Source organism: Meleagris gallopavo, chromosome 6, assembly GCF_905368555.1.
Source record: "Meleagris gallopavo chromosome 6, MGAL_WU_HG_1.1, whole genome shotgun sequence".
In the NCBI taxonomy this organism is placed as follows: Eukaryota; Metazoa; Chordata; class Aves; order Galliformes; family Phasianidae; genus Meleagris; species Meleagris gallopavo.
Window position 1 is genome coordinate 27049248 of NC_139409.1, and position 26711 is coordinate 27075958.

Consider the following 26711-nt stretch of genomic DNA (forward strand, 5'->3'; position numbering starts at 1 on the left):
TGCAAAGCTTCATAAAGTTATCTGCTAGAACACATTTTAATTTAAACACTTCTTGTCTAAAGAGAAGCAAATAATTCACATGATCTTAATTAAAAGTTAGCATCTGCCATGATCTGCTTACCCAGTAAGATTCAAGAGGTAAATACAGGTTATAGAATAATTTATTGAAACAGTAACTATCAAACCAATAAAAACAGTAAATGATAAAATGTAACTTCAATGCCCTTGAGAGCCCTTTCCAGTTTAAGATATGTATGTTCTCCTTTATATTTATGCAATTGCTAATAGCTTGAACAGCATTTATTTGAATTAAAAATACATATTTAATTACAATTATTTTCACTGTGCTCTTCAGTACTCTTTGTGGACCAGATCTCTTACTCAGGAAATAGCTCTAATTACTTAACTGGGAGGTTTTTATCCCTGGGTGAAGAACTCAGAATCAGGTTCATCATACTGAAAATTTATTTGCTCTCAGTTTTAAAACAAATGTTTAAAGTCTTAGTGTCTTAATTGTAGCAAATATCGCTTAAGAACAAATGACCTTGGGAGCTCTGCAAACACTGACTTTAAAGGAAGTGAAGGTAAGATAAATATAGGAAGAGTAATTGATATTACCTGAAAAAAAAAAAAAAGAAAAAAAAAAAGCATTGCTATTGTTGTTTTGTTAGTTTTTTGCGGTCAACTTACAGTGATCTACTCTCCTAACAGAAGTCTGTCTCAGAGGCCACATTAGCTCCTCAAAGTTTGAAGCTGTGTGTGTAATTTACCAAACCGAATATTCCTAGTATTTTTGATGCATTAAATTTCTCTTTCCAACAGGGAAAACACTAGACTTTTACCAGAAATTAACTGAAGGACAGTACAAACCCAAGTATTAATACAATTAAATTTCTGATATTTCATGCAATTCACTACATGTGAATGTTAGACGTTTTCCTAACAAAAATGCCAAATATTTGACAGTCATTGAAGAATCCAATTATGAAATCAAGTTCTACTTAAAAATCAATTTCTAAGGATTTTTCACATTTCCAGTTGTTTTCAAAAGATTTGTGCATACATTCGCAGTTAAAAGTAATTCCATCAAGTAATTTCTTGTTTACAGAAGACACATCCCACACATTGCTCTTAAGCCAGCTATCATTTTCACATGCAGAAAGGAGGCTAGAATGATTCTAATTTTGTTATTTGTACACAAGAGCATATATACATGTACGTCAATTTGTGAAGCCGGGATATTTGAAAAAGGCTAAATGAAACAAAAAGCTCCTGCTGAAAGCAGGAAGCTACGTTTAGCTACGTAGAACTGGGACAGCAATCTTATATAACTTTCTAGAGCATATTCTGTGCGCCGGACTGCTTCACAGTGATTTATTGTGTCTCTAGCAGTTTAACTTGACTTACTTCAAGTAAATATTGTATTTAATATATTAGTAAATGAGGTCTGGATTAAACAAGAAAAATATACTTTTTTCATTGATCCCCAAAATTATGAAGACATATTTAACAGAAATTAAGGTGCATCATTTTATCAGTGCTCTAGAAAGAGATGGAGACCGCTGTCAAAATGTATTTTAAATACAATATTGACACAGCCTTAGAAGTCTCTGTAGGACAAGGAATACAGTAAGACAAACGTGTTTAAAACTCTGCCAGATATAAACAAAACAAAGCATAACGTCCAAACATTCAACCTGGTACCATATGTTTCCTACCGAAATCTATTTCTGAGGTACTGATGCTATTAAAACTGAGCCCGCAAGTCTAAACAGAAATTAAAAGACCCATTATCTGTTAAAGATGAGAATTAAATCATTCCTTCAGTTAACCTGGTAACACTTTTTTTTAAATAGCAAAATTTGCAACTCACACATAATCATACTGCGGAAATGCAAAGGACCGTCAGCCCAATACACGGACTTCTTCCAACAGCATCTTGCTGTGAGAAGCCAAACGGTCTGGATACATCATCCCATTACTCAAAGGGAAGAGGCTTTTATACATTCAGTTTGGATAATTACACACAGCCTTTGCAGCAAATTAAAAGGACAGGTAAAGACACTTTAACATGACTGTCTGAAAGGAAAATGTTACTTGCAGTGTTGCAACTGTCTGCACATTTATATACGAATGACATTCATTTCCTCTTTTCTTTTATTCACAAATACTGCAATTCAGCAAGACTGCTATAAAATCTTCATTGGACTTCTGTTAACATACTCAGTACAGGACACAATGCATAAATCACCAAAACTTTTTTTTTTTTTTTACTTTGCCTTTCAGAGGAAAATTGAAAAAGATACCTGAAACAATCATCTAACTGAGCTCATTCCCTGAGCTACCTAATTATGGGGGGTTGAGAAGGGAAGTATATACCAAAAGAGTAATAAAAGGTTTTGAAGGATATTAAGCACGTGGCTTTTACTGCTAATAGCAGAAGCAGCAACATCAGTTCATTCCACATTCATAGTCAGAAAGTCTCACACTCCTGGAGCAGACAACATCTGCAGCAAGCTATCCAGTTCTGTCTAGATTATTACCAAAAGTTTTATTTTTCCTCTTATTAAAGCTATAATGTCTCAAGAGCACTTGGGAAGTGTAGAAAAATGTTAATGATAATCTCGAGGACATTATCAGTTTAGATTTTACAGCTTCACTACTTACTCAGTTAAATTCAGTTTGTGAAAAGCAAACGTTTGCAGCACAAAAATACTTAAGATTTGTTTGCAGTTTTCAGAGTTTTAAAAAGCCCTTAAAAAGCTGAACTGCGGCACATTTTGCAGAGGGAATGAAGTTCAAAAACAGGGATACAAAAAAAGTTTTAAATTAGGGCCGGTTACCTTGCTTTCCCTGCAAGTAAACAAAAATAAAAAGTCCCCATGAACAAGCATCCAGGACAAAAGGAGTTAATATTTAATTAAAACCAGCTCTATCCACTGTAACAATGACCTGGAGCCAAACAAGGCAGAAGATGTATGAGTCATTCTTTCTGCCAGTGAATGAGACAGCTGATCTCCGAAGCAATTCCTCAAGACAAGCAGTCAGAACTGGAGTTCTGCCTCCATTCACAAAAACACAGTCCAGCACGAACCATGTGGCCCCAACCACAAGCTTTTCATGTCACACCCTTCCAGAAAGCTACAGCAAAGTAAACTTGAACTTTAGGCATAAACACACTGATTTCACTGCTTTGTCTCAAGACGTAGCACAGACCTGCTGAGGAACATATTTAATAAATGAAAAGTTAAGCGAGCTATAAAGGGCTTAAATTTAACTCTTCCTTCTCCTGATTACAAACAGCTTTGTAAAGCAGAACTGCACTCCAGAGAAAGGTGTTCTTGTTTAAAAACAACTCGTTTTTTTTTATTTTATTTTTATTTTTATTTTTTTAAAGAAGACAAGGAGCTGCAAACCTCTTACTTCACTTAAAACTTTATTTTGAGTATCATGACACTTCCTCTCGTGCTATGTTCTCTGACCTCAAGCTACACTTTTAGAGCTAAGAGCCATTTGTTTTAAAATATCAGAGATTTATTCAAAGTGCCAAAAGAAATTTAAATTGACAGGAAATTATACATGGCCAGTAGTGTTTTAGCTGGAGCTAAAATAAGACTTTCAGGCCTCAGAAGTAATGAGTCTACAGAGTTTTCAGTTTTCTTTGATTGTCAGTCCTCGGTATCTGAAAGATTATATACAGTCTAAATATTCCTGAAATAATGGGGTGGGAGAGGGGGGTTGGTTTGCCTTTTGGGTTTTGCCCTTTGTTTTCTTTTCTTTTTTTTTTTCTTTTCTTTCTTTCTTTTTTCTTTTTTTTTTTTTTTTTTTTTCCAGAGAAACAACTGTTTCTAACAAAGGAGCATTCAGAAGCAGCACAGTGACAAATTTCAAGATGATTAAAAAATATATATATATTTCCCATAAGCACTGGATTTACTGTCAAAACAACCCCAAACTCTTTTTACATAAGTAAGATGCTCTGACTAATAAACTTAAATGCAGTTCAAAACTAGCTCCAGATCTCAAAATTCTTCCTTATGTGAATAATCCCTAGGAATATGAAGATGGGTTTGCAGAATCTGTTCTTCATTTGGTGCTATACTAAAAATGAGAAAAAAGATAGCTTATAAGGAACACTCTCATTTAACATTGTGCTACATCTCCTCATAGTTTGCAGAACCTACTACACCTTTGAAAACTATTATTTTGAATAAAAGGAATTTACTTTTCCAGCAAACAAGAAAAATCTTAGAATGTTTATTACTATACAAACTTTTAGACTTGAAGATTTCTGGTGGTTTTATTTGTTTTGGATTTCTTATTAAAAGAAAACACACACACCCATCCCATTTTGCCTAATCTCACTTTTCCCCATTTTTTGTCCACAAGTACTTAAGAGTTATGAGTTTGTGAAAGCCAAATCTGTCGGACTACTAGAATCTATAAAAGAAGCTATTCTCTGAATCACAAATCCCGAAATGAAAATCTTTTCACTGCTTTTTAAAGTATGCCCAGTCGGGTAGATCTCTGCTATTATTGCATTAAGGCGTCCTTTCTTGAGTATTTTTTACTCCTAGAAAAACATGGATAGTTCCCAAATATGGCTCCGTAGTATTTGCTGGCTAAATTTTACAACTTTCTGACAGAAAACAAGTTAGGCACAGTAAACCACTACACAGCTTCACTGATTTAAATGAAACCACTTTAACTACACAAATATTTGATAACTTTCTTTTATTAAAAGTGACCCTTTGGGAACTAGAAACTGTTCATTTTCATACCTCCTAGTTGAAGGAGTAAACTAGAAGTCAACATTAGATTAGACATCACCACAAATCTGGTGCATCCTCCACAGGCGGCCAGAGGGCAGAAACTCATTTCCTAAAGTTCAGCTCAAATGTGGGAATTAATTATTTGGGAGAAATAATTCATTTTCAGATACCAAGAACCAGTGCTTAAATCCTAGCCGGCAATAGTCATCTACTCACTTTAACTAAGCTATTGTAGAGGCATGAACCCGTTACTTGTAGCCATTATTTCAAACCACTTAGTTTTCACTTAAGCCTTTTGTATTTTTTTAAGCCATACAACATAAAGTTTTATTTTTTTTCAGTTTACTACCATCTGAGGAATTGATTATCTACCACGTTAGGAAGCAGATCTACTGTAAACATTTCTTATTTGTTTTTGCTTGGGATGCTTTTTACATATCTTTAACACAGTGTAGGAGGAACTTGTATCTGAAAGAGTAATTTTTAATAAAAAAAAATTGTTTCTTGTTTAATCTGTTATTCTCCCAAAACCAAATGCTTTTACCATGCAAAGGAGGTTTTCACTCACTAAGAATTTCATTCCTCTCTTCTTTTTGTTCCAGAATCAGAACTAACAGCTACCATGATGAGATAACATTAGATTAATATTTCAACAAATTTTTTCAAGTCGCTGAACAATTGCTATCTGACAAACCCAATCTAATTCCAAATACACAAAATCAATAAAGTCATCTTCTAATTTTATCATGACAAAATGTTGCCATCAAGTTATTTAAACATAAAACTAAAGATAATATCTGAATAATATTTGTCTTGGTTAGCAACAGGCAATTTTAACTATTTCCTTTCAAGTTTGAAGGTTGAAGCAATTATTAAAGGCTTCAAACTTTACATTTCTGGCATCAGAAATCACTTAGTATCTATATTCAGTCCTGCATAACAATCAACATGAAGAAACCTTATTTAGAGTAAGTTTTATATCAAAACAATTTAGACTCTTACTTGCACATTTAATACTACAATGTAAAATGCAAAACTTGCTTCCATAAAGATCTATGCAGCTAGTGGAATATGCCTCTAAGTTTTCTGCAAGTAGCATTCAGCTTGTTAATTATGGAGTAATAAAATATTAAAGAGGTTACTAGATTGTTTACATTTTGCATTTGTTTACATTAATTCTTTAATATATGAGAACCTTCACCACTTTCAGTACGAAAAGAATACATTTCTGTTGTGTTTGCTACCAACTTTTCACAGATGACATTAACTGTAAATACAGGTGACATTAACTGATCTTCAGGCTAAATTATGTGTTACAGTACGAGTAGCTTCAGGAAAAATAAGAGCAAACAAACAAACAAAACAACAAAAAACAAAACCAGCAAGCATTCTTTGCATGTAATAAAATGCAGCTCACTTTCTTCTCCTAACTAATAAGTAGATGTTTGACCTGGTTACTCCCCAGTGGGGATCTGAACTCGTGGGAGAAACCTGGTCAGCTGCCACTGCTTTTCTTAAAAAGGGTCAAGATGTTTTAAAATTTCATGGTCATTTCCCTGGCTCCAGAGCATTATGAAAAGAAATATGTAAACATTACTGACTCTGCCAAATTGGCAGACTTTTAGCCTATGAAGGTCCAGAAGAACATAAATGGACACATCTAACAAGGGGTAAACAAGTATGACTTTGAAATTGGTTTCCTGGCTAAGTTCACCCATGTAGACATTTAAGCAGAGCCACAATATTCTCAAACACGAGTATGTTATAAAGACTATCAAAACTAGTTGGTTTTTGTGTGTGTGTGTGTGTGTGTGTGTGTGTGTGTGTTTGTTTGTTTTCCAGTAAAATGTTATGCTCAAGTTAAGAAACCAATATTTGATTTTCTGATCTTGATTTTTTGGGATTTTAGCTTACCCTTTAGGAAAGCTGGGAAAAGTTTTATGGAAGAGATAAAAAACATGGCATGGCCTTAAACATACAAATTTCTTTAAGTAAGAAAAGTCAGCAATAATTTTAGTTTAACTATGTTGTCAAAAAACACAGTTATAACATTTTACACATTAATGCCGCTACACGAAAACAAAACCTTTTTCTTTTTTTTTTTTTAATTTTCAAATACTTACCAGATGATGCTACCTGCATTTAAAGGTTCCTCCACCTCGCTGACATAGATCTAGAACCTTTCTCTCTCAAATTCTATCTAAATTTATTAAGTGAAGCACACTCAACTAAAGGGGAAAAAAAAGGCTTTGATACAATTCATTCTAGTCTAAAGTAGGTAGTGCCTGTAGAATAAAAACTGCCATTATAGTAATTTATGTACCTACAGAAATGATTAAATCAATTTTAAATTCCATATTATTTTTCAAACTTACATTATTATCTGCACATGCATTATGAATCTGTCCGTATTTTTCTGATTTACGATCAAAGAAATCTAATCACTTTCAGAAACAAAAATATTCATCCCAGTAAAAAAAAATCAAGCTAAAAGTTCTTTCCATCCAAAAAATAATATATTTTGAATAGCATTTTAACATACTTCTGGCTAATTAAAATGAATGAGCTGATATAAAATAAAGAGAACCTTTTTAAAATTACCATAGAGACAGATACAGTTGTAGCTGATCATTATACTAGAAAAAAAACTATCTTTTTGTAGGACATTCTGTTTTCAATGATTGGGAAAGAATCTTACTAATTCATAGAAATATAATGTCTGCTCCACAAATTTAAAAGACACTTTTTAATTACATACCAAATAGCAACATGCTAAAAATAATGCTAGAAAAAAAAGCATCAGCAAAATAAACAGTACCCCACACCTTATTTGCAGGTTAAGAATTTGACTAACTACATATAAAGCTGCTAAAAAAAAAAAACCAAACAGTTTGAAACCAAGTAGTCACCAGCAACATTTCCCTCCTTCTATGAAAAGCAGCAGCAAGCAGCTCACCCCAACGTCTCTCCCTTCCAAAGAACCTGAGCATCTATTCTATAAACAACTATGCATAGTCCAGTGCACGATAAAAATGAAACATATGTGAATACCCATATCCATTTTGATCAGGATAAATTTGGAAAAATTATCTTAGTTTGCATCAAAATCTGATTTCAGAAATTTACATTAAAATTTCATCCAGCAATATTAAGAAGAGAAAATGCATAAAAATCTTTATGCTTGAAATAAATAGTATTGTAAATATAAAGGAAAAAAGAAATCAAGAAGCACTGCAGATGAGAACAAATGCTCTTTATAAGCAGAAAGCTCCCTTGCATTTTGTAAAAGTTCTCTTATAACAGCAGCTCATCTTTTTTCCTTGGTAAATTAGTCTCTCAACAGCTACTCTAAATTCAGATTTCTAAATAATTGTTTTTAAGCTTTCTCTCTTCGGCAGAATGTGCTCTGAAAGATTATTCAAAATACTTAAAAGCAGAAACAGGTGCAAAAAAGACCGATGTCAGTTTTCTAATCATCCAATACACAATCTCATAACTAGAAATCGGAAGAAAAGCATGCAAAATATTTAAAGGCAACAGAAAGAAAAAAAAAAAAAAAAAGAAGAAATAATACTTTTTAAGTATTCCATACACACCTAATGTTCTATGTTGTGAACAAGGTGGAAAGAAGACACTTGCACTTAAATCTTGAAGCATCCCGTCCCGATGAACCCAGAGAAACTAATTTCTGCCATCAGAAAGTACTCCACCAGAACACCAAATAATTATATGTGCTGCTCTAAAGGAAACAGCAAGCCCAGTTCTGGCTGTATGTAGTCTCTCGAGGTACAATAATATAAACCTGATCAATTGCAATTAAAATCTGAACAGAGGCTTAGAACTTGAAGTCTTGGTGCATTAGTTCTTGCCAAAAGCAGATGTGATTGTGAGCTGGAAGCAATTTCTCCTGGTAATTTGTGATGACACTGGGTAGAGCAGCCCCAGAGTCCCCAAAGACAAACTCATCAGAGGCTCTAATGTATGCATGACACATGAGGTGGCTCTTTTAGAGCTCAATTAATTGGGCTGAACATTAAGACAGCAAGTTCAGGAGTTTTTTTTTTTTTTCCTTCTTCCCTTCAGAGTTATTTTTCCCCTTTTTACAAGCAGTTTTTTCCCTTACCTTCTGCAAGCCATGTCTCCTGTAATTGGCTCAGATCTTGAAAGAGTTCTGCAAAAAGATGAAGACAGGGATAAAAGACTCATACCTTTAATCTCTTCCTAAGATTAATGTATACTCAAAAATGTCTTTTTCCTGAAGAACGTATGTGAATTCTATTTTGGTAGTCAAACATATAGACAAAGATATTTTCGGGTTGCAGTTAATGATTTTTCTACACCTCTATAATACTTACTGTATTATTTTATCAGTTCTTGAAATAATAACAGAATATTAACCAAGTTCTACAGTGCAATAGGCTTCTTCAGCAACACACAGAGAGGCTAAAACTGCTAGTCTTTCTAATACAGGTGAACTATTTCTACTTATATGACCCAGGCCTCCTCCTGCAATATCCATCCAGATAAAGCTCTCTTGGAATTCAGCACAAGTTCTCCCTGTCCAGACTGAATATTTTTATTAGCAAGGTTGTAACTATCATATAAAATTTTGAAGCAAAGGCCTGAGGAGCTGCAACAGCAAAGAGAAATGGAAAACCTTCTTTCTGTACTTCACCTTATGTTTTACTTTATATGACGAGAGAACCAGCACTATTTCCTGCATACTATACTTATTGTACTTATTTAAAGTGAAACTACTTTCTCCCAAGACTGCATTTTGCAGAAGAAAAACCTTTTTGCAGTTCACTGAAATTGGTTGCTTATAAGGGTGCAAACAAGAGCAGCATTCAGATCATTTGCAAAGCTCCGAAATGCAGTTACGAAAATTCTGTTTACGGACAACGAGTAGGATATTTGAACTGACAAATGGTTTATTTTTAATTTACTGTATTTTGAGAGTGACTTCCTCTTTTCTGAATGCTGACAGTTTACTATTTACATACACTTAAATGACAGAGGCTATTCATTTTTCCTCTCGACTGATACCTATGTTAGGAAATCTTTTAACTGAAAATCAGGAAATTGTTTTCTTTTCAATTTGCATCAGAAAAAAAACTTTCCCAAGCAAATAAGTAGGGTTTTTAAAAGTATCTCAGTGTGTCCTCACCCTGCTACGATTTATATGGGCGTTTTGTTAGCCTCTGAATGCTCTCCTATATGCCTGTCATACTCAGAGGGGTGTAAGAGAGCATGTCTACTGACCTTGTAACCTAGAGAAGTGACAACCAGACTACAGATCTCAAGCCCTGGTTATGTCAGCAACTACCAATGTGAACAAGTTACAAAACTTTGGCTCTCAAAACATCTTCTGTCCTAGTCTTCCTTAACTGAACTTCCCAGGGTTTTTAACCCTGTCGTTATGCTGGCACAACAGCAGCAGCTGTACCATAAGGCAAGAGTGAAAACAAGGCATCTCCACACCAGCATTTCTGTTCCTACTCTCACCAGTGAGCATACACCAGTGGAAAAGAGTGGGAGAACGTGGAAACTCTGAATCTCATGAAGCCTGAAGGAGATAAAACCAGGTGCACTCTGTCCATGACTTGTCTGAGATGCTGCAAAGTCTTGGCCTCAGTGCATGACATTCATGCGCCGCATGCGCAGCAATACCTAAAATGCAACAGGGTAAGTCAAGGAAAGAATATCAGCTTTATCAGTTTATTGCCTTTGCCAGTTTGTCTTGCAACAGTAAATGCAATTTTCTTGTCTTGTTTATTCAGATTGATCTAGATAAATATATTTCCAAAATAAATAAATAAAGAGCTCTCAAAAAAGCTTCTCTGCATTAGTAAGTAAGTAAGGTTGGGGGGCGGGGGGGGGGAGAAGAATAAGCTCTCACCTTCTGAATCATGAGCCAGGTCTCTGTTAATGAATTTTCTTTTCCTGACATTTGTCGGTCTCTCATTACAGTTTCTCCCACGCGGATTCTATAAACAGGAAAGATCAGTTACTTTAGAAATCTGAGGGTATTTTTTTTTTTCATTTAATCAAGAATACTCAAAGACAGCATGAATTCTTTACGTTTTCAAACAAGGAAATGATCTTCTTACAGACTCAAGCTTCTAGCAGAAGATATTGCTGAGCATCTAACATCCTCCTAAAGATTCCTGTGTTTAAATGCAACATATTTCTAGCTATCCATGAAGATTTCTATTTATGCAGACAAATACGTAAGCAACACAGTACTAACCATGTATTTTTAGCATCTAAAGTACACAAACCTAGACAATAGCATATAGATCCTCTCTGTATAATATACACAGGAGAATCCAAATATGAGACTATAACAGACTGCTCTGTCTTTCCCTCCTCCATCACTTATAAAACTGTTTGCAAAGTCCTGAAAGCAAAGAAAAAAAAATGTTAAGGTTTGACTCAATTTCATTCTTCTGAGTGCTGGATGCAAACACAGCCAGAAACTTTGGATGCAGTTGCTGCTCTTGCCTTTCTGATCCAATGACTACGTTCAGGATTTTTTAATCATCCCTAAACTGTCTTTAAAAGAACATTATGTTTATTGGAATAATGGGAAGATAAGCTTGTCTCACAGGAACAGCTCTCAGATGAAGTCGCCCCTACAGCGGCAACAAAGCAGATACTCTGACTGCACAACTCCCCCACATAAACAAGTCGGAGTCAAGTTTATAAACACCAACTTTAAGCTGATCACTCACATTGGTGACCATGTAAGGCACTTGCTGGTCATAAAATCCATCCATCCTGTGGCTCTTCCACGAGTCTGAGCTCAGTGTTTTATTTACTGGGCATTGGATCTGGAGATTTCCTCGGGATCTGAACTCCAATCAGCCTGGAGGGGAATACAAGATGGCTTTTAGATTAAAAAAAAAAAAAAAAAGAAAGAAAGAAAAAGAAAGAAAGAAAAGCATGAATGAACTGCTTGCATTTGCATAGCTAATTAACCTCAAAGAGTCCCATTCATAAAAACAACCCTCCCTTCTCTGCCTTCACCTGGGTTACACGCTTCTGCCAAGAAAACCCGGAGCTAAAGCACTTCGGGGCAGCAGCCGAGAGCCGGGCGAGAGGCAGGGGTTTATGTATCCTCCCGCAGGATCCCCCGGGCCATCCGCACTACTGGCAGCCCCGGCTGGGGCCGTGTGCTCGGCTGTAATGGCGATCGGCACCTCGCGGCAGCGGCGGCAGCGCACGCCGGCCACGGCCACGCACACCCACACGCGCGCACACACACACACCCACGCACACACACAGCACGCACCCCGCCGCTCCTCCTCGGGGATCGCTCTGGCCACCCCCCGCCACCACGCAATCCTCCAGGGCGCCGGACAAAGTTGCGGAGAAGACCCACCTGAAGGCCACGCGCGGCGATCGGCTGCAAAAAAATTCCCTCCAAATTTAATAAAAACATTAATTCTTCCCCGGCACTTCCCCTCGGAAGCAGCGAGCGCCACTGACAGAGCTCAATCCCGTGGTTTTTCCTCTCCTCCTCCTCCAGGGGCCCCCGAGCCGCGCCGGCGGATCCCCGCCGCCCATTGGCTCCCCGCCCCCCCGCCGGATCGCCGGATCGCCGCCCGCCCGCCCGGCCCCGGCCCCGGCCCGCGCCCCCCGGCCCGGCCCGGCCCCGCTGCCGGCGCGAAGGAGGAACCGCAACCCGCGGCTGCTCGGCCGGGGCGGGGGGGGGCGGCGATCCGCAGTCATACGCAGCACGGTGCCACCGCACCGACCCCGCGATCCTACAGCGGCTTACACCCCCGGTTCCCCCCCACCCCCTCCAATCCCTCATAAATAAATAAATAAATGAAAATAAGAAATTGAACAAGTTTAGTCTCTCTGGCTTCAGAAAAGCAGGGAAACAACATCCCCACACACGCACACCATTCTTTTTCTGGCGGCACAGCAGTCCCACCAAACTTCTCAGGAACCAGAGGCGAGAGCACCCGGAGTCTTTGGCCACAGCTGAGGCTTCGTGCTGCTCCGCCACGATCTGGTGGCATCCCAGTTTGTCTTGTTTTGTGATGTTATTATTGTTGTTGTTTTAGCTGAATCATAGAAATCAGTTGTTACATCTATTTTCATGACAATTTCTTAGTTTTTGGGTCAGCAGCCAGGCATTAGACCCAGGGGTTGTTTCTGGTGGCAAGATGTGCAAGCTCAGGATTTCTGATGGACTCTCCAAGCCAACTTACTTTCTTTCTCTGCAGAGGGTGGATGACAGAAGGCCTAAAAACTCTGAACTGCCGACACGCAACAGAACAGCAGTTTGGTTTTGCACAGAATCCATCCTTGTCCAGGTTTTGGGCATCGAACAGCAGATAGAGCAGCAGGCAGGTGGCATACTTGGGTATTCATGACATGCTGTGAGATACAAAGTTTCAGATTCTTATGATCTGTTGCAGCTCCACAACCACCAGGCAGATCCCTAAGGGACCAAATCCAGCCTTGCCCTCAGCCCTTTATGAGGGATTTCATCACACCTATGGGTATAACAACACTTTTGAGTAAATTGCCTGCAGGGCATTAACAATATTCAGGTTGCTTGTAGGCTAGCTTATATTGATAATTCCAATTATTTTGTTATTCTGGAGTATATTTCTTTCTCTCACAACTTTTTTTCCCTCTCCCTCCATTCCAGTTTTGCTATTCACACTCACATGCTACTTGTCTTGTCCATAAGACAGCCTCATTTTCCCACCAGGCCATCCTTCCCATGCTGCCATGTCAGGGTAAATGCACTCCACCAGCTGCTAGCTTCTTTGCTCTTGCTGTTTCCATTCCCCAGGACACCTGGAATTACAGGAGTGTATTCGATTAGATTTTAAACACTGTCTATCCCAATGATAATTGTAATGTCTCCTTGGCTAAATCTCGGAGCTGCTACTTCTGTACACCACTTCTGTAATGTAATAGGGAAATAAAAAAATAAAACCCTACAGGTATAAGTGCAGTTGTGCAGTTTCCTGGATAATTACTCCATTTTTTTATTATTATTATTTTTTTAAAATTTATATTTATACCCAGACATAAGCAGCGGGGGGGGACATGATGGGATTGGAAGAGTCTGGCCCCAGAAGTGCATGTCTTAACCCACAGACCTGCCACGTAAGTTGCCTTCTGCAGAGCTGATGGAGCTCTCCTGCTGGGTGCATATCTGAGCCACTCATCAACCAGTCCCCAGAATATGAGACTCTCTAGTCTCAATCAAAATCATGATGGATGGCTTTTTCTTTAAACAGCACATTAAAGTTTGTTGGTGTGTATGTTTCCCAAGCTTAAGTTCCTGAGGGACCTCAGCCATGTCAGGTATTCATCACCTCCTGCAGACTTGGCACAGTTTGATCCCATCTTCTGCAGTTTGCACCTCACTGGGGGCTTACAGAGCTGGAAGAGGCTTGCACCTCGCTAGTGATTATGGAGCTGGAGGAGGCCTGCACCTCACTGGTGCTCTAGCATCCTGCAATGGCTGTATTCAGTGTGTCAGGTGGGCTGTGACTCCAGGAGAAGCCCAAGTGTCCCAGCTGGAGACACACTGTGTGCCTGCTGCTGCTCCTCATATTGTGTGTCTCTCCCCTTTCTTCTTCTCATCTCTGGCCCTTGCACATGCTAGGGAGGAATGGAAGGAATAAAGCTATTTTGAAGACCTCTTTGTCCTCCTCTCTGTTCATCCGCTGTGCTGAGGGAAATTGTCTTTAAGTATTAAGAAGTTGGTGCTTATAGAAAAACAAAACAAAACCCTAACATATATGCCATCAAGTCACTCCAATTTCTATATGCAGAAATGTAGCCTTGTACTATTACCAGTCTTACCTATGTTATATGTAAACTAGTGTAGCTACACTAGTAATTTTGCAATTTCGAATTCTTGTCAAAAATTCCCACAACCTTGCTTTATTTATGTAATAAACTTTTAATGTTTTAACTACTATTTCTAAAAATAAAAATAAAATTAAAAATTGGAAAGACGGAACAGATTTGATCAAGTTGAATATATTCTAGAAAACTGTGCTGAACTTATTTTGCTAAAAATTGTTTAAAATAATTCAGCTTTCCTAGTGGCAGTGCTTGGTAAGCAAGATATTTATTTTCTTTTAGAAACACTTGGACTCAATTACAGTATAAATCCTCACTATATACTGAAAAATACATATTATTTCCATATCATAATAGCAGTGTATACTTCACACAGTTATCTGAAACAGGACAATGAAACATATATTTCTTGCTTGATTTGACACACACTGGAGCTACAAATCATTGCTGTAACTTAAAAAATCAAAGTAAATCCAGACAGGCAGAATGAAGAGAAGATCCAATAAACACTGATTTCTCCTGGAAAATGTGAGAATGTAACCATATTTTCAAATAAATAAATAAACAGTCATAACCGAGTAGGATAACTAAATTCAATTTAAAAAAGAAAAAAAAAAAAAAAAAACAAACCAAGAATATGAGCTGACCTGACAACAGGACAATGTGACAGAGAATTACACTCAAAAAAACTTTGTGCTGAAAAAAAGGACTCTTTTGGAAATATTCATAAAATCCCCTCAGGAAAAAAAAAAAAAAAAAAAAAAAAAACAAGCAAAAACAAAAACCATAGTCACAACTGAAATATATTAACCAAGTAAATTTTAAAACAGTACAAAGTTAAAAAAGAAAGACTTTACTTTATTTTCTAAAATTGTTATCTGAATCATTCCTTCTAAGCACTGTCCCCAGTAAATGTGATACTTCCGAACCTGGTGTGCAACAAAGGAATGCCATCAATTAAGCAACTATTGACCAGCAATATTTAAAGCATAGTCTATAGCAGACTCAATAAAATAACAACTAAGTATGCGACTACAGCAAAACCATGAAATCCTAATGAGATTTCTCTCTAACAAATTAACCCTTGGCCACCTTTTAACCTACTGATGCTGAATCTCCCAGCATGCTGACAGTGCTTATTTTATCATAATGCTATTGGCACACAAATAATACATAATAACAAAAACTAAAAAGGAAAAATAAAGATAAATGAATATGGCAGCCTAGCTTTTCATAAAGCCTTTGGTTCAGATGCAGCATCCAGGACTGAACCTTAAATTAGAAAAAAAGGAAAGTACCGGTAGGAAGGAAACACAAAACAATTATAGCCATATGATAAACCATCAGACTAACAGTGCATGCAAACAAGTGTCTTCAAAGAAAGAAGGAAAGAAAACAAAGAACTAATCCCAGTTAAATGGTATTTAACATATCGATTAATAACACATTGTATACATCACTGTAGTTTAGAGTCAGCAATGCTCTAACCTAGAGGCCTCCTTTAAAATACCCATTTACCTGATAATACAATGCAAGGTAATTTTCAGGTAAACATTTATGTACTAGAAACTTTTGCTAGTCAGGAAAACAAAAATTAAGATATATTCCACATGCAGTGCAAGAAACAAAAAGCCCAAACATTTTTCTTATTACAGGTGAAAAGTGAACTCAGTTTAATAAATTTTCAGCCTCCATCTTAGCTTAGAGTTGACCACAGAAACCTTAGAAAGAAGAAAGACTGGCAATTCTTGTAGTCAGAACACTGTCCTAGAGCAATGAGGAGCTCAGAAATCTGTCTGGTTCCAGCTCAGCTGGCAGTCTGCTATGTAATCCCCACACAGGCTGCCCCTGCCACTGCACCTTTTTTTTATTCCTATGAAGAGGGATAATGATTCTCTCTTCATTTGAGATTTATCACTGAAAATAATAGGAAGCCTATTAATAGAAAGTGTATCCTGGCTGCAACTAGCACTTTGAATTGCCATTATCCATCTCTCTGAATTTGTAGAGGACAAAAGTCATGCTACACATGCATAGTAACTTCAATAACACTACACAACAGAAGTGGGTCAATCAGACCTCTGAATTGATGCTCAGGAAAGAACACTCAGCTCTGCACCAAATCACAACCAAAGCAGTAAGCAATCCTCTGCCACAAAATACCAGAGAACAAGTGAAATGACAGTTTGATTGGTCTGTATAAACTGTCACTATCTTAGTGATACTCATTTCCTGACCAATTGAGCAAATCAAAATAAAAAAGCAACTAGCCTCAAGCTTAACATGGCAATATATGAGTGTCTGGTAGAACCAAGTAAAAACATATACACGTGAATTGTAATGGGTTTCTTGCTAGCTCATTGAAGTTCCTAGCTTTGCTGCCCTTGCCCTTGCCTTACACTCACAAAATGGCCAGCCACAATGAAGTAGCCTAGAAGTCATTTGGATATCAGGCGAGACAAAGAATTTGTGCACAAACCTTAATCTCACAGATGGCTTTAATCTGCACATCCTCCCTTATTAATACTGAGAGAGAATCATACAAACACTTCAGAATCCTTCGCATATTTTATGTGAGATGTTTGCCCCATTATAGCTCACGGGGGAGATAGAAAACCTCAAATCTCCTTCTGCAGTTATCATCTAAGACAAACATGGAAGAAAGACAAGGAAAAGTTTATCAGTTGTGTTTGCTAAATTGCTGGAAAATCTGTTATTCAGAAGTTGTTCAGTGTACGTTAAGTGACTTTGGTTGTGATTTCATTCTTCCTGACAGCCTGAAATCCTGAAGACACAAGAATAGTGTAAAACGCACTTTTAGAATTATAGACTCACTCAAGATCACTATCAGACATGCCCAGAGCTTGAGCACAGACTTGAGCAAGAGGCTTGCAGAAAAAATGTAATGACATTTATTATATGAATGGCTGTAATGACCAGAAAAAAAAAAAAAAAAAAAAAAAACAACAAAACAGCAACAAACAAACAAGAAGCACTGGACTGAAAGGAGGGCTCGTGTGCCTTAAGTTTAGAAGCAGAGGAATATATCATAGAGAAGAAAGATTCTATAGGGGCAACTAATAAACTACATTCATTGATTAAATGACAATCCAGAGATATTGTTTATGGGACAGTTTACATGCTAACACATGTGGACATGTATTTCTTACATTTTTAAGCCCTATTTTATTGTATTGAATGTGTTTTTTAATTTACAGCTACTAAGAATGCCAGCCTTGCAGCAGGACTTCATTGTGACTGCGAAGATACTAAGCCCTATGTGGATATTTTCATCCATCTACTACTTACAAGTACAGACATCTACTTAAGATTCTACAAGGTTGGTGGTCCCAAAAAATCCAGATAGCAATTTTTACAGATTTGTTATGAAATCTCTCCTTTTTTTTTCTTTTTTTTTTCTGTTTTTTTTTTTTGTAGATGCACCTCCCTATAAATGTTCATTCATAAATTTTGCCAGTTACAGCAGCGATCAAAACTACTACTACCAGCAGGCAATGACTGTGCTGATATTACATCATATTACTGATATGGCTGCACCTGCACTATTAATGTACCAACTGTCTGTGACATCCTCCTTTGCATGTTCTAGTCTCCCCATCTGGAGGACTACACCTGTGAAATTATAAACACTTACAGCCATGAAGATGCAACCTTCTGCCTTTGCATGCCTTAAACCCAGTTTTTTGACTACGATATCTGAGTTTCTAAAGAAAAACAATGCTAGTGACAAAGAAAGTACAAAATCTAAGCCCAGTTCCAAGCACATAAAAATAACAAGACACTGAAAAGCGGATAAAGATTAGTAAGAGAAAGAAAAATGTAAAATTTGGAAAATATGGTGTGCATATTCTTTCATAAATAGGAAACAAGACCCATCTTAGCAGCAGAAACAAAACATATAGACTAGATAAACAACATCAGCTGAAGTACATATTTAAAATAAAAACTGTTTCAGAGACAAACTGACACAATATCCAGTTAAACTGGTAAGCTGTTTTGCTGGCAAGAAGATGAGAGGTTTGTACTGCCATTTGTGTTGAGGTGGTGAATTAATTTTTGTATGTCTATTTGCATTAGGGCATATATATTTGTTACAGAGGGCTAAATGTGAGAGAAAAGTACAATGTTAACTTCTGTGAGGAAAATCAGATCATACAGATTAATTTCTCAGTTTTATTGTATTGAATGTGTTCTATAATTTACAGCTACTAAGAATGCCAGCCTTGCAGTAGGACTACGTTGTGACTGTGGAGATACTAAATAAAGATGCCTTTCTCTATTCTTTCATCAAATAAATGAAACTGTGCATCCCTTGTTCCCCCATACTGGTACTCTTAAGAGACAGAAGTAATAAAATAGGTAGCAGCAACATATGGTTTTTACCAGCACCAAAAAGAAGTATTTTTACCACAGGTGAAGGAAGCATTTGAAAGAAAACAAAGAGGTTCCTGAGCTTTCCATAGGAACTTTTCCCATACGAAGCAAAAAGTAGAAAATGCATAGTACTGTGAGCATTCATTATTGCTTGAATGGCTATTACATCCATTAGACAGCTATCTAGCAGAGAATATCACAGTGAGGGTAAACTGCATTGGCAAGAGCCAAAGATGAAGTGTTCCTAATAAAGACAGTTGAGAAGAGCATGAGGGCGAGGGGCAACAAGAAAAGGGTGGCAAAATGGGCAAGAAGCAAGTCTCTGATAGCACTACAGATTGTGTGCAGGCAGAGATGCCTCAAGGAAAAATGAAGTTCAGAGGTATAAAATCTGCTGGCAAGTAGTGACTAGGAAAAGATCATGTTTTCTTGTAAGGAAGCTTTATGTTGAGGCATAAGCAACAGTTTTAGCCATATGATTAGTAAATTCTTCATTGAGAAAGAATTCCAGATGAGAAGAAATCCCCTAAAAATGGAGCCAGACATGGAGCCCTACAGAAAGGTGTAAGATGTAGGGCCCTCCACAAGGAGTTGTGCAGAACTTCATAAAAATAATAAATATCACAGGGGATATACCAACACAGTAACTCTTAAACCCTCAGGATTATAAAACATAGCAGGCACAGAACATTTAGAAGCAGGAAGTGATCTTTTTATCTGGTGAATTTAATGTGCTTAAAACCTTTCATTTGCACCTCCCTGTTAGCAAGACAGGGAAGCATAATTACCCCTGTTTTTCAAAAAAGGAAAATGAGGCTCCTGCAAGTACACCAAGGATCAATAAGAGGGACAGATGTTGCATGCTGGGAGGATTTCAGTCATATTCAAGGACTTCATTGCTTCTCTGACCTAGCAATATTGGGTCAGCAAACTCAGCTCTGATTTCAGAAGCTTCTTCCATACAGAGTGCACAAGGTTACCATTATTTGGAACTTTGCAATTCATTAGGTTTCAGTGTTTGAAAAAGAGGTGAGAAGGAAAAGATATGTAACTCTATCTCTGAATGTTAGGAATTTCATTTTTCTTTAACTATCCTATTTTAATAAGGCATTTTTTTCTATAAATTACTAGTTATATTGGATTTCATTTTATCATGTTTTTTGTCTGATTCAGAGTAAATTATGTTTAAAATTCTCCTTCATCCAAACACAAAATAGGAACTGGAGAGCAGGAGGTGAAATTGAATCTCCAATTTTATACGATGAGGGCCAAATAGAGCAAATATGATCTAGCCCTACCTGCTATTTCTGGTGTTACAGCTATGGGTATCTTCTCTGCAAGGAAGTAAACAGGAGGAGATGACTGCAGTGTAAGATAATCTGATCAGAGAAAGAGTATTTTGCTCTCTGAAATGTCTTGTTATGGGTTCACACAAAAGTGGTTTAGTTTTTTTTTTTTTTTTTTTTTAAGGTATGCACAACCTTGGAATAATTCAGCTGTGGCTTTCCATTATTTTATGAAAGAAAAAAATGGTTCTAGCTAAAAAGGTACATCTTCTGAGAACTATCTGCAGCCTAGTGAGCAGTCTATATGGTCCACAAAGAGTGAGAAAGATTCCTGTAGCATAGTGACATTTTATGGTCTTATGTCTCTAACACATTGCAGACTGGAGAAATTAATCTACTATAAACATTAAAAGCCTTTTTACATAAGGAATTCCTTATAAGCCACTCTGCTCTAGCTATTTCCTTGTGTTTATTATTCTGACCATTCATTTTTATCATTTAAAAAAAAAAAGTGTAACTGAGTAGTAGAGATTTTGAAGCCAAAAATCTATACAATCTTCTATTTTGTTTCTGAGAAAAAGGAAGAAGTAGAGATATCACTGATATTATTTACTGTAGATTTTTATTTTAACTCTGTATTTTTATCATGATGTGGTATTAAATTGTTGGCACCTGCTCTACATACGTACTTGGAAACATCAAATACTGAGGCTCACAAGTAAGTGAAGTTTTTTTTTTTGTTTGTTTGTTTTAGGACTTTTCAGAGCACCTGCAGAAGAAAATCTATTATGTGAAAAAGAGGCAGCTGCTCTTGAAATGTTGTGGATAGACAGAGAAAAGGTTGCACAAAGTTTCCACTACTTTTGAAAACGAGTGTTAAAATAATAATAATAATAAAAATCAGTTCAACAAATGCCAGTCAGCCGAATGGAAATTTTCAATTTGGCAGAATTTCAGAAATAGAATGGTAGAATAGAGACAGAAGTATTTGACATTTATTTGCTTCTGTTTCGAAATCACATCTTGGTTGAGAAAGAGGGAAAGAGAAGAAATAAACACCTCTAAGAAAAACAACAATATAAAAAGTACACTTTATGTTCGGTTGGGCTCAGATTATACAATTACATTATGCCAATCGTATCATGATCTGTTTTATTTATTAACCTAAGATTTAGAATATAGCAATCATATTTCTCTTCTGTACATAATAGTCTTCACGTGCATTCATTTTTTCAATTTTGATTTCGGTTCATCTTTATTGTAATTTTAATTTCAAGTGCTAACTTTAGCTCTCTTTCAATGTTAATTGCTATGTTTATTTTTCTTTTTTAATTTTAGAGGCCTGCAGTACAGTTTGAACTGGAGATTAATTCAATTCCTGATAAATCACATTCTAACAGGAAATCCCATTGTGAACAGGGCCAGGCTTTATTTAAAGAAATATAAAATAATACTAATAATAAATCTTCTCATTCAGTTAGAATCTAGTGCAAAGAAGAACAGAAGTTCAAATTGGCATAAGACTCCTCAGACAATAAATTCTCCTTGAGAAAACCATGAGAGTGTAGGACTTCTTATATCTAAGGCTAGAGTATCTGAAATCTGGTTCCAACTACAAGCTGTTGACTCCTTCTATTGTCATCTCTATGCTTCTGATGATGAGGGAGAAAGTTGCTTTCTACTCATGTCTTACAAAACAAAACTCAAGCACAGTCCCCCGAGCCAATGTAATTTTTTTTTTTCCACCGACAAGGAATATGCAAAGGAAAACATACCTGAACTATAGGTTGCTTGCTTTTTCTTCATGTTTAATTGTTTTATCAACTGTAATTACTACATTACATTTTGTAAAAGTAATTCATGAAAAAACTGTGTACTGATTGTTTGAGGAGTGCAAGTCAGAAAAAAAATTCTTCTAAAGACCTACACTCTTCTTAGTTGATATAATGAATTAGTTGTTTCATTTCTTGGACTAGATCCTATTCTTTGCTATCAAAGTTCTCTCTCTACGGTGTCCAAAATCCCAGGGACACTTATGTCACTTTATCATAAAGATACCATTTTTGGTACAAGCTCCTTGGATGACACGGGTATAAAGTTGCAGTAATACACACAAAGATGCACCTCTATGGAAAGACATGTAAAATTATTCAAGTAAATATTCTGTTAACAATTACACCCTTAAGAGAATAAAAACGGTGCACTTGACAGATAATGTTCAGTTTGCTGAATGTTCTTGTACTGTGCTCAAAAGTTTAGGGAATGAGGCAATTGTTAGAGCCATGTACAATCCATCTCAACTCATACTACTGACAATATACCACAGTTATGCACAGGAAACCAAAGTAGTTCTAAAAAGGTGTCGATAACTTATAGTTAAATAACAATATGTCCCAGTAAAAGCAAGGAGAAAACTCTAAGACTTGAAGGTAAACACTTGAAAAGTACAAAAAGTAAAATTAAAAAATATTCTTTTTTTTTTTAAATAAGTGTCATCACTCAAAGACAAACAAACAAACAAACAAACAGATGATTATTATGAAAGCAGGAGAAAATGTCCCCCAGTATTATATCTTTCCACATTTATTCCCACAGGAACAGATTAATACCTTTCTATTACTACACGGAACTGAAAGCTTCCCATAAGGAAATTCTAGAATAAATATATCCGAATTAAGTTTTCCTGATTCCAGTTGTAAAGGACATACAAAATAAAAGACAGAAAAGAAGAAAGAAAAACCTTTAAAAAAGTGGGAAAAAAAGCAAATATTTGACAATTTGGAATGTTTGAAATTACCAAATAATTGAATAATTAGGACCTATAAAACCTCTTTCCACAAATTCTAGTGTTTCATATTTACATAGTTTGTTTCCTCAAAGATCTGTCAGGAACCTTATAGTCCATGAGATTTACTTATGCTGTTAGAGCTTACAAAAGATTTTTTTTCCATTTTTAAGGTCTTCTTACAAGGAAGAGGGGTTTTTTTGTTGGTTTTGTTTTGTTTTTTCTTTTCTCTGCAGTCTCAGACAACCTCGGAAAATGTACAGTTCTGCAAAATGCTAGTAATAGTAACCAGGATTCATTAGGAGGTCATCCAAATTTGGTATTTATCACTGTTGACTTTTATTCTTATCAAAACCATTTTTTATACCTTAATTAAAAGCAAGATGAGTCCGTGCTATTCACCATTTTCCAGCTAATGGTTGCTTCCAGTGATTTTTGATTCTTCAAAAGCTGTTTGATAATTCAGAACTAGCTTCTACATAAACTAGCTTAGGCTTTTCAGTAATCTTTCTATGCCACTTAACTGCAACAGCACAGTAAATCAAGCCTATTAGGGATAATTTGTCATAACTTCCAAATAGTTTTCACTTATTTTGTGGCTTTTTTTAGCAAAAAGTCCTTTACTGAATATGAGGCAGTGAGATAAATGTATTTTACAGGGTTGTACAGTATATGAAATTCTGCAAGCTCACTCAAATCCCTTATCAGTGGATAAATTTTGAATTCTGAAAGCACAAGCACCTCCATGCTAAAAACAGAGGCATCAAATAGTCCTGTCATTTACTTCAAAACAACAGCAAAAACACATCTGCCTGTAAGAAACTGAGAGCTTTAGAGAAACACTGGAATGGCAACTCCAAGTATCCATATTGTGCATTTGAAGAATCGCATATTTATATTAGGTTTAATATAGCAGAGAAATCTGTGCTGCCAGTAGTGTCTGACAAATATCCCTCAGCTTCTAGAAGCAAAAGTGTTGAGAGTTGAGTTTTTACGAGCATTTAGGCTTAGGCTTCTGAGCAAAGACTGTCAACAAGGAAAGCATTCTCGCCAACTGTAGTGGTGGTTTTGCAAGACCACTAAACACGATTTATTTTTTCTGTCTGAATATAGCATTTTTTATATTTGTCATGCTTTCCATATGGATATCATCTGCTGTTCTGAATGCTTAACGGTGGGATATAAGTATACAGAAACATGTTCAAAAGCCTTCTTATCTGTACAAACATCTCCAGAACGAGCAATTACAAAAATACTGCATAAAACTTAAGAACGAAACAGCAAACATAACTCACCTCAGCACAAATACAAAACCATATTCATCCTGTTTATCACTGTTAAGATAAATTAGTAAATATGAGAATGACAGTGACAAAAAAAAAAATGTGGCTTGCTTACTTAGAGTGATGACGACAGTGTCATATGTTGCTTATTAATAGAAAGTCTCTTTTTTAAGCAGTAGTATAGAAACTGTTCTCTAGAAAGAGCTGCTACCAAAAATGTTAAATATAAAGTCAGCCACATGTAGCAACTCTGAGAAGATATTTGAAAAACCATAATAACCAACTGACCTCATAGACTGTCAGATGTTAGATAACTTCTGGCATTATCTGTAATGATTCTCTAACTCAGAAAAAGAGGCTAAGAAGGTTGTTGTTTTAATTGGTCTTATTTTGTGGAATGCCTCACATTTCATTATTCTAAAATCAACGTTTTCCTTTTCAGTATAAATTTGATACAACAGCATTGATTTTCATTTTAATTATCAATATTAGTCCAATCTTTTACCCTAACTCTTATTAATTTTGTTGATCTGAAAATTTCCATAGAGATGACAATTATGCTCTCCGTGGTAATGCCCAGCATAGCTAATGCTAGCAGGCTCTGGAGATCTTGAGACAGAACTAGAAAAGCACATACTTGTTCTAGGCAATTATTTTGTCTTGTACTGAAAGACACAGGCAAATCTTTAAATTTTTGGTAGTCATTAAATTCAGTAAAACTATAAAGAGGAATAAAGTTATTCCAAAATGGATAAGTGGAAGAATAACATCTAAGGAGTCCATTTACAGGAATTACATGTTTGTTTTTCCCATCTTGCTGGAGAAGAAAGAGCACACAGTTAAAAATAACATTATCACAACATCTTCAGGCAGTCTGACAGAATGGACGTGGCAAAAACATACTTAAAATTTTTGGTCAAAAATTTTGCCGAAAATTTACACGTATATACTTCAGAGTTTTACACAGTATATACTTCAGAATTTCTCGGAAAGGTTTAGAAAGATTTTGATAGAGTTGGCACGAAAAATGTATTCTCGTATTTCAAATCAAAATGAATTTTTATCTTAGATCTCAGCTCACATACACATCACACACTACTGAAAAAGTGGTAGCAATCAGATCTGTTTGTCATAGCATACTGTGTTAGTTATATGATCCAGTTCACCTAATTTGCCTAACAATTGGAGTAGATGGTTTCCTTATAATGAAAAAAGAACATAAGTCAAATATTGGTTAGATTTTTTAAAGAATGCGTAATATTTTCCTTTTACTGTTTGACAAAACTTTTTTTGGGGGGGGGAAGGAGAGGGGAACAAAAAGTAGCAAAATACAACATTTCTCTTGACCTTACTGAATCAAAGAGACTCCCAGAACTCAGCTGTATTTCCTTGAAACAACACCCACACAAGCAATACAGCTGAGCATGCTGAGGGACTAAAGCTGAGACCTCATCACACAAGTAAGAATTCTCATAGATTCACAGTTTAAGTGCTTCTGAGAAGATAGCTTAGCCCTTTGGTGTACCACAAGTATGCAGGCATTTTGTTAAAAAGTCCCAGCTGTACAGTAATCAACACACATTTAATCCATCCCTTCTTTGCTGTGAAACTGCAGTAAAGCAAAATAGATAATTTTAACAAGCATCCACTGCATTCTGTAATAATCTTCACTTGATCTAGTACTTAATTTTTGTCGGTGATAATCCAGTATGCACAGAAATTTAACAGGTCTTTTCAAGTCTTGGACCTCTAACACAGATTGGACATGAGCAACAGAGAGCATAAAAGGAGGAAGACAATAAGGATGTCACCCACATCCAAAATAATATTCATAATTATGCATTTTCTGCTGCATATCAAGAAATACTGTGTGTTTGGAGAATTAAAGCCATAGGTTTAATAGCCATGGAGGCATCCAAAGAAAGAGCTGTATAGCTTGTAACCCTTACTATACTTAATAGAGATTATGCATTACTAACTTATTCAGAAGCCTAAAGATTAATATAAATCTGCCCTTAAAAGTCAATAATTTTGGAAGAAAACACTATCATAAAATGTGTGAAAGTGCATGCCAAAATTTGCAAGAATTTTGAGAAACATTATAAGAAATTAAATGGAAAATAAATAATGTTTATTCTTCATGTCAAGACACATACTGGTCTACAAGACTGAAGCATTTATGGAATTTGTGGTACTGTTAATCATTGTTAAAGCATTTCACTCTCTTCTATTCTTTAGAGTTGACTACACTTCAACTAGAGGAGTACTTCATTGGGAGTTTGTCTGTGACATACAACCATAAATATCTGGCATCTTTTCTAAAGCACGAGCTGTGGTGCATCTTTTA

The 26711-nt window shown here is 36.2% G+C and overlaps 1 protein-coding gene across 4 annotated transcripts in view; it reads right to left on the reverse strand.

Annotated features, from left to right (window-relative positions):
• The window catches only part of ETV1 (ETS variant transcription factor 1), a 65408-nt gene extending 52919 nt beyond the window's left edge, over nucleotides 1–12489 (reverse strand). Inside the window, exons 1-4 of one of the 4 annotated variants that reach the window (XM_010712722.3) lie at nucleotides 12067–12489; nucleotides 11507–11640; nucleotides 10672–10759; nucleotides 8896–8943 (exon numbers count right to left, since the gene is read on the reverse strand). In XM_010712722.3, the coding sequence (XP_010711024.1) occupies nucleotides 8896–8943; nucleotides 10672–10759; nucleotides 11507–11551 (181 nt within the window). In that variant the 5' untranslated portion in view covers nucleotides 11552–11640; nucleotides 12067–12489. Of the gene's footprint in view, nucleotides 1–8368; nucleotides 8592–8895; nucleotides 8944–10671; nucleotides 10760–11506; nucleotides 11641–11801; nucleotides 12014–12066 lie in introns of those variants that run through there. The other 3 variants (XM_010712719.3, XM_010712721.4, XM_019616439.3) reach the window with 3 other exon arrangements.
• Nucleotides 12490–26711: the final 14222 nt, after the last annotated feature.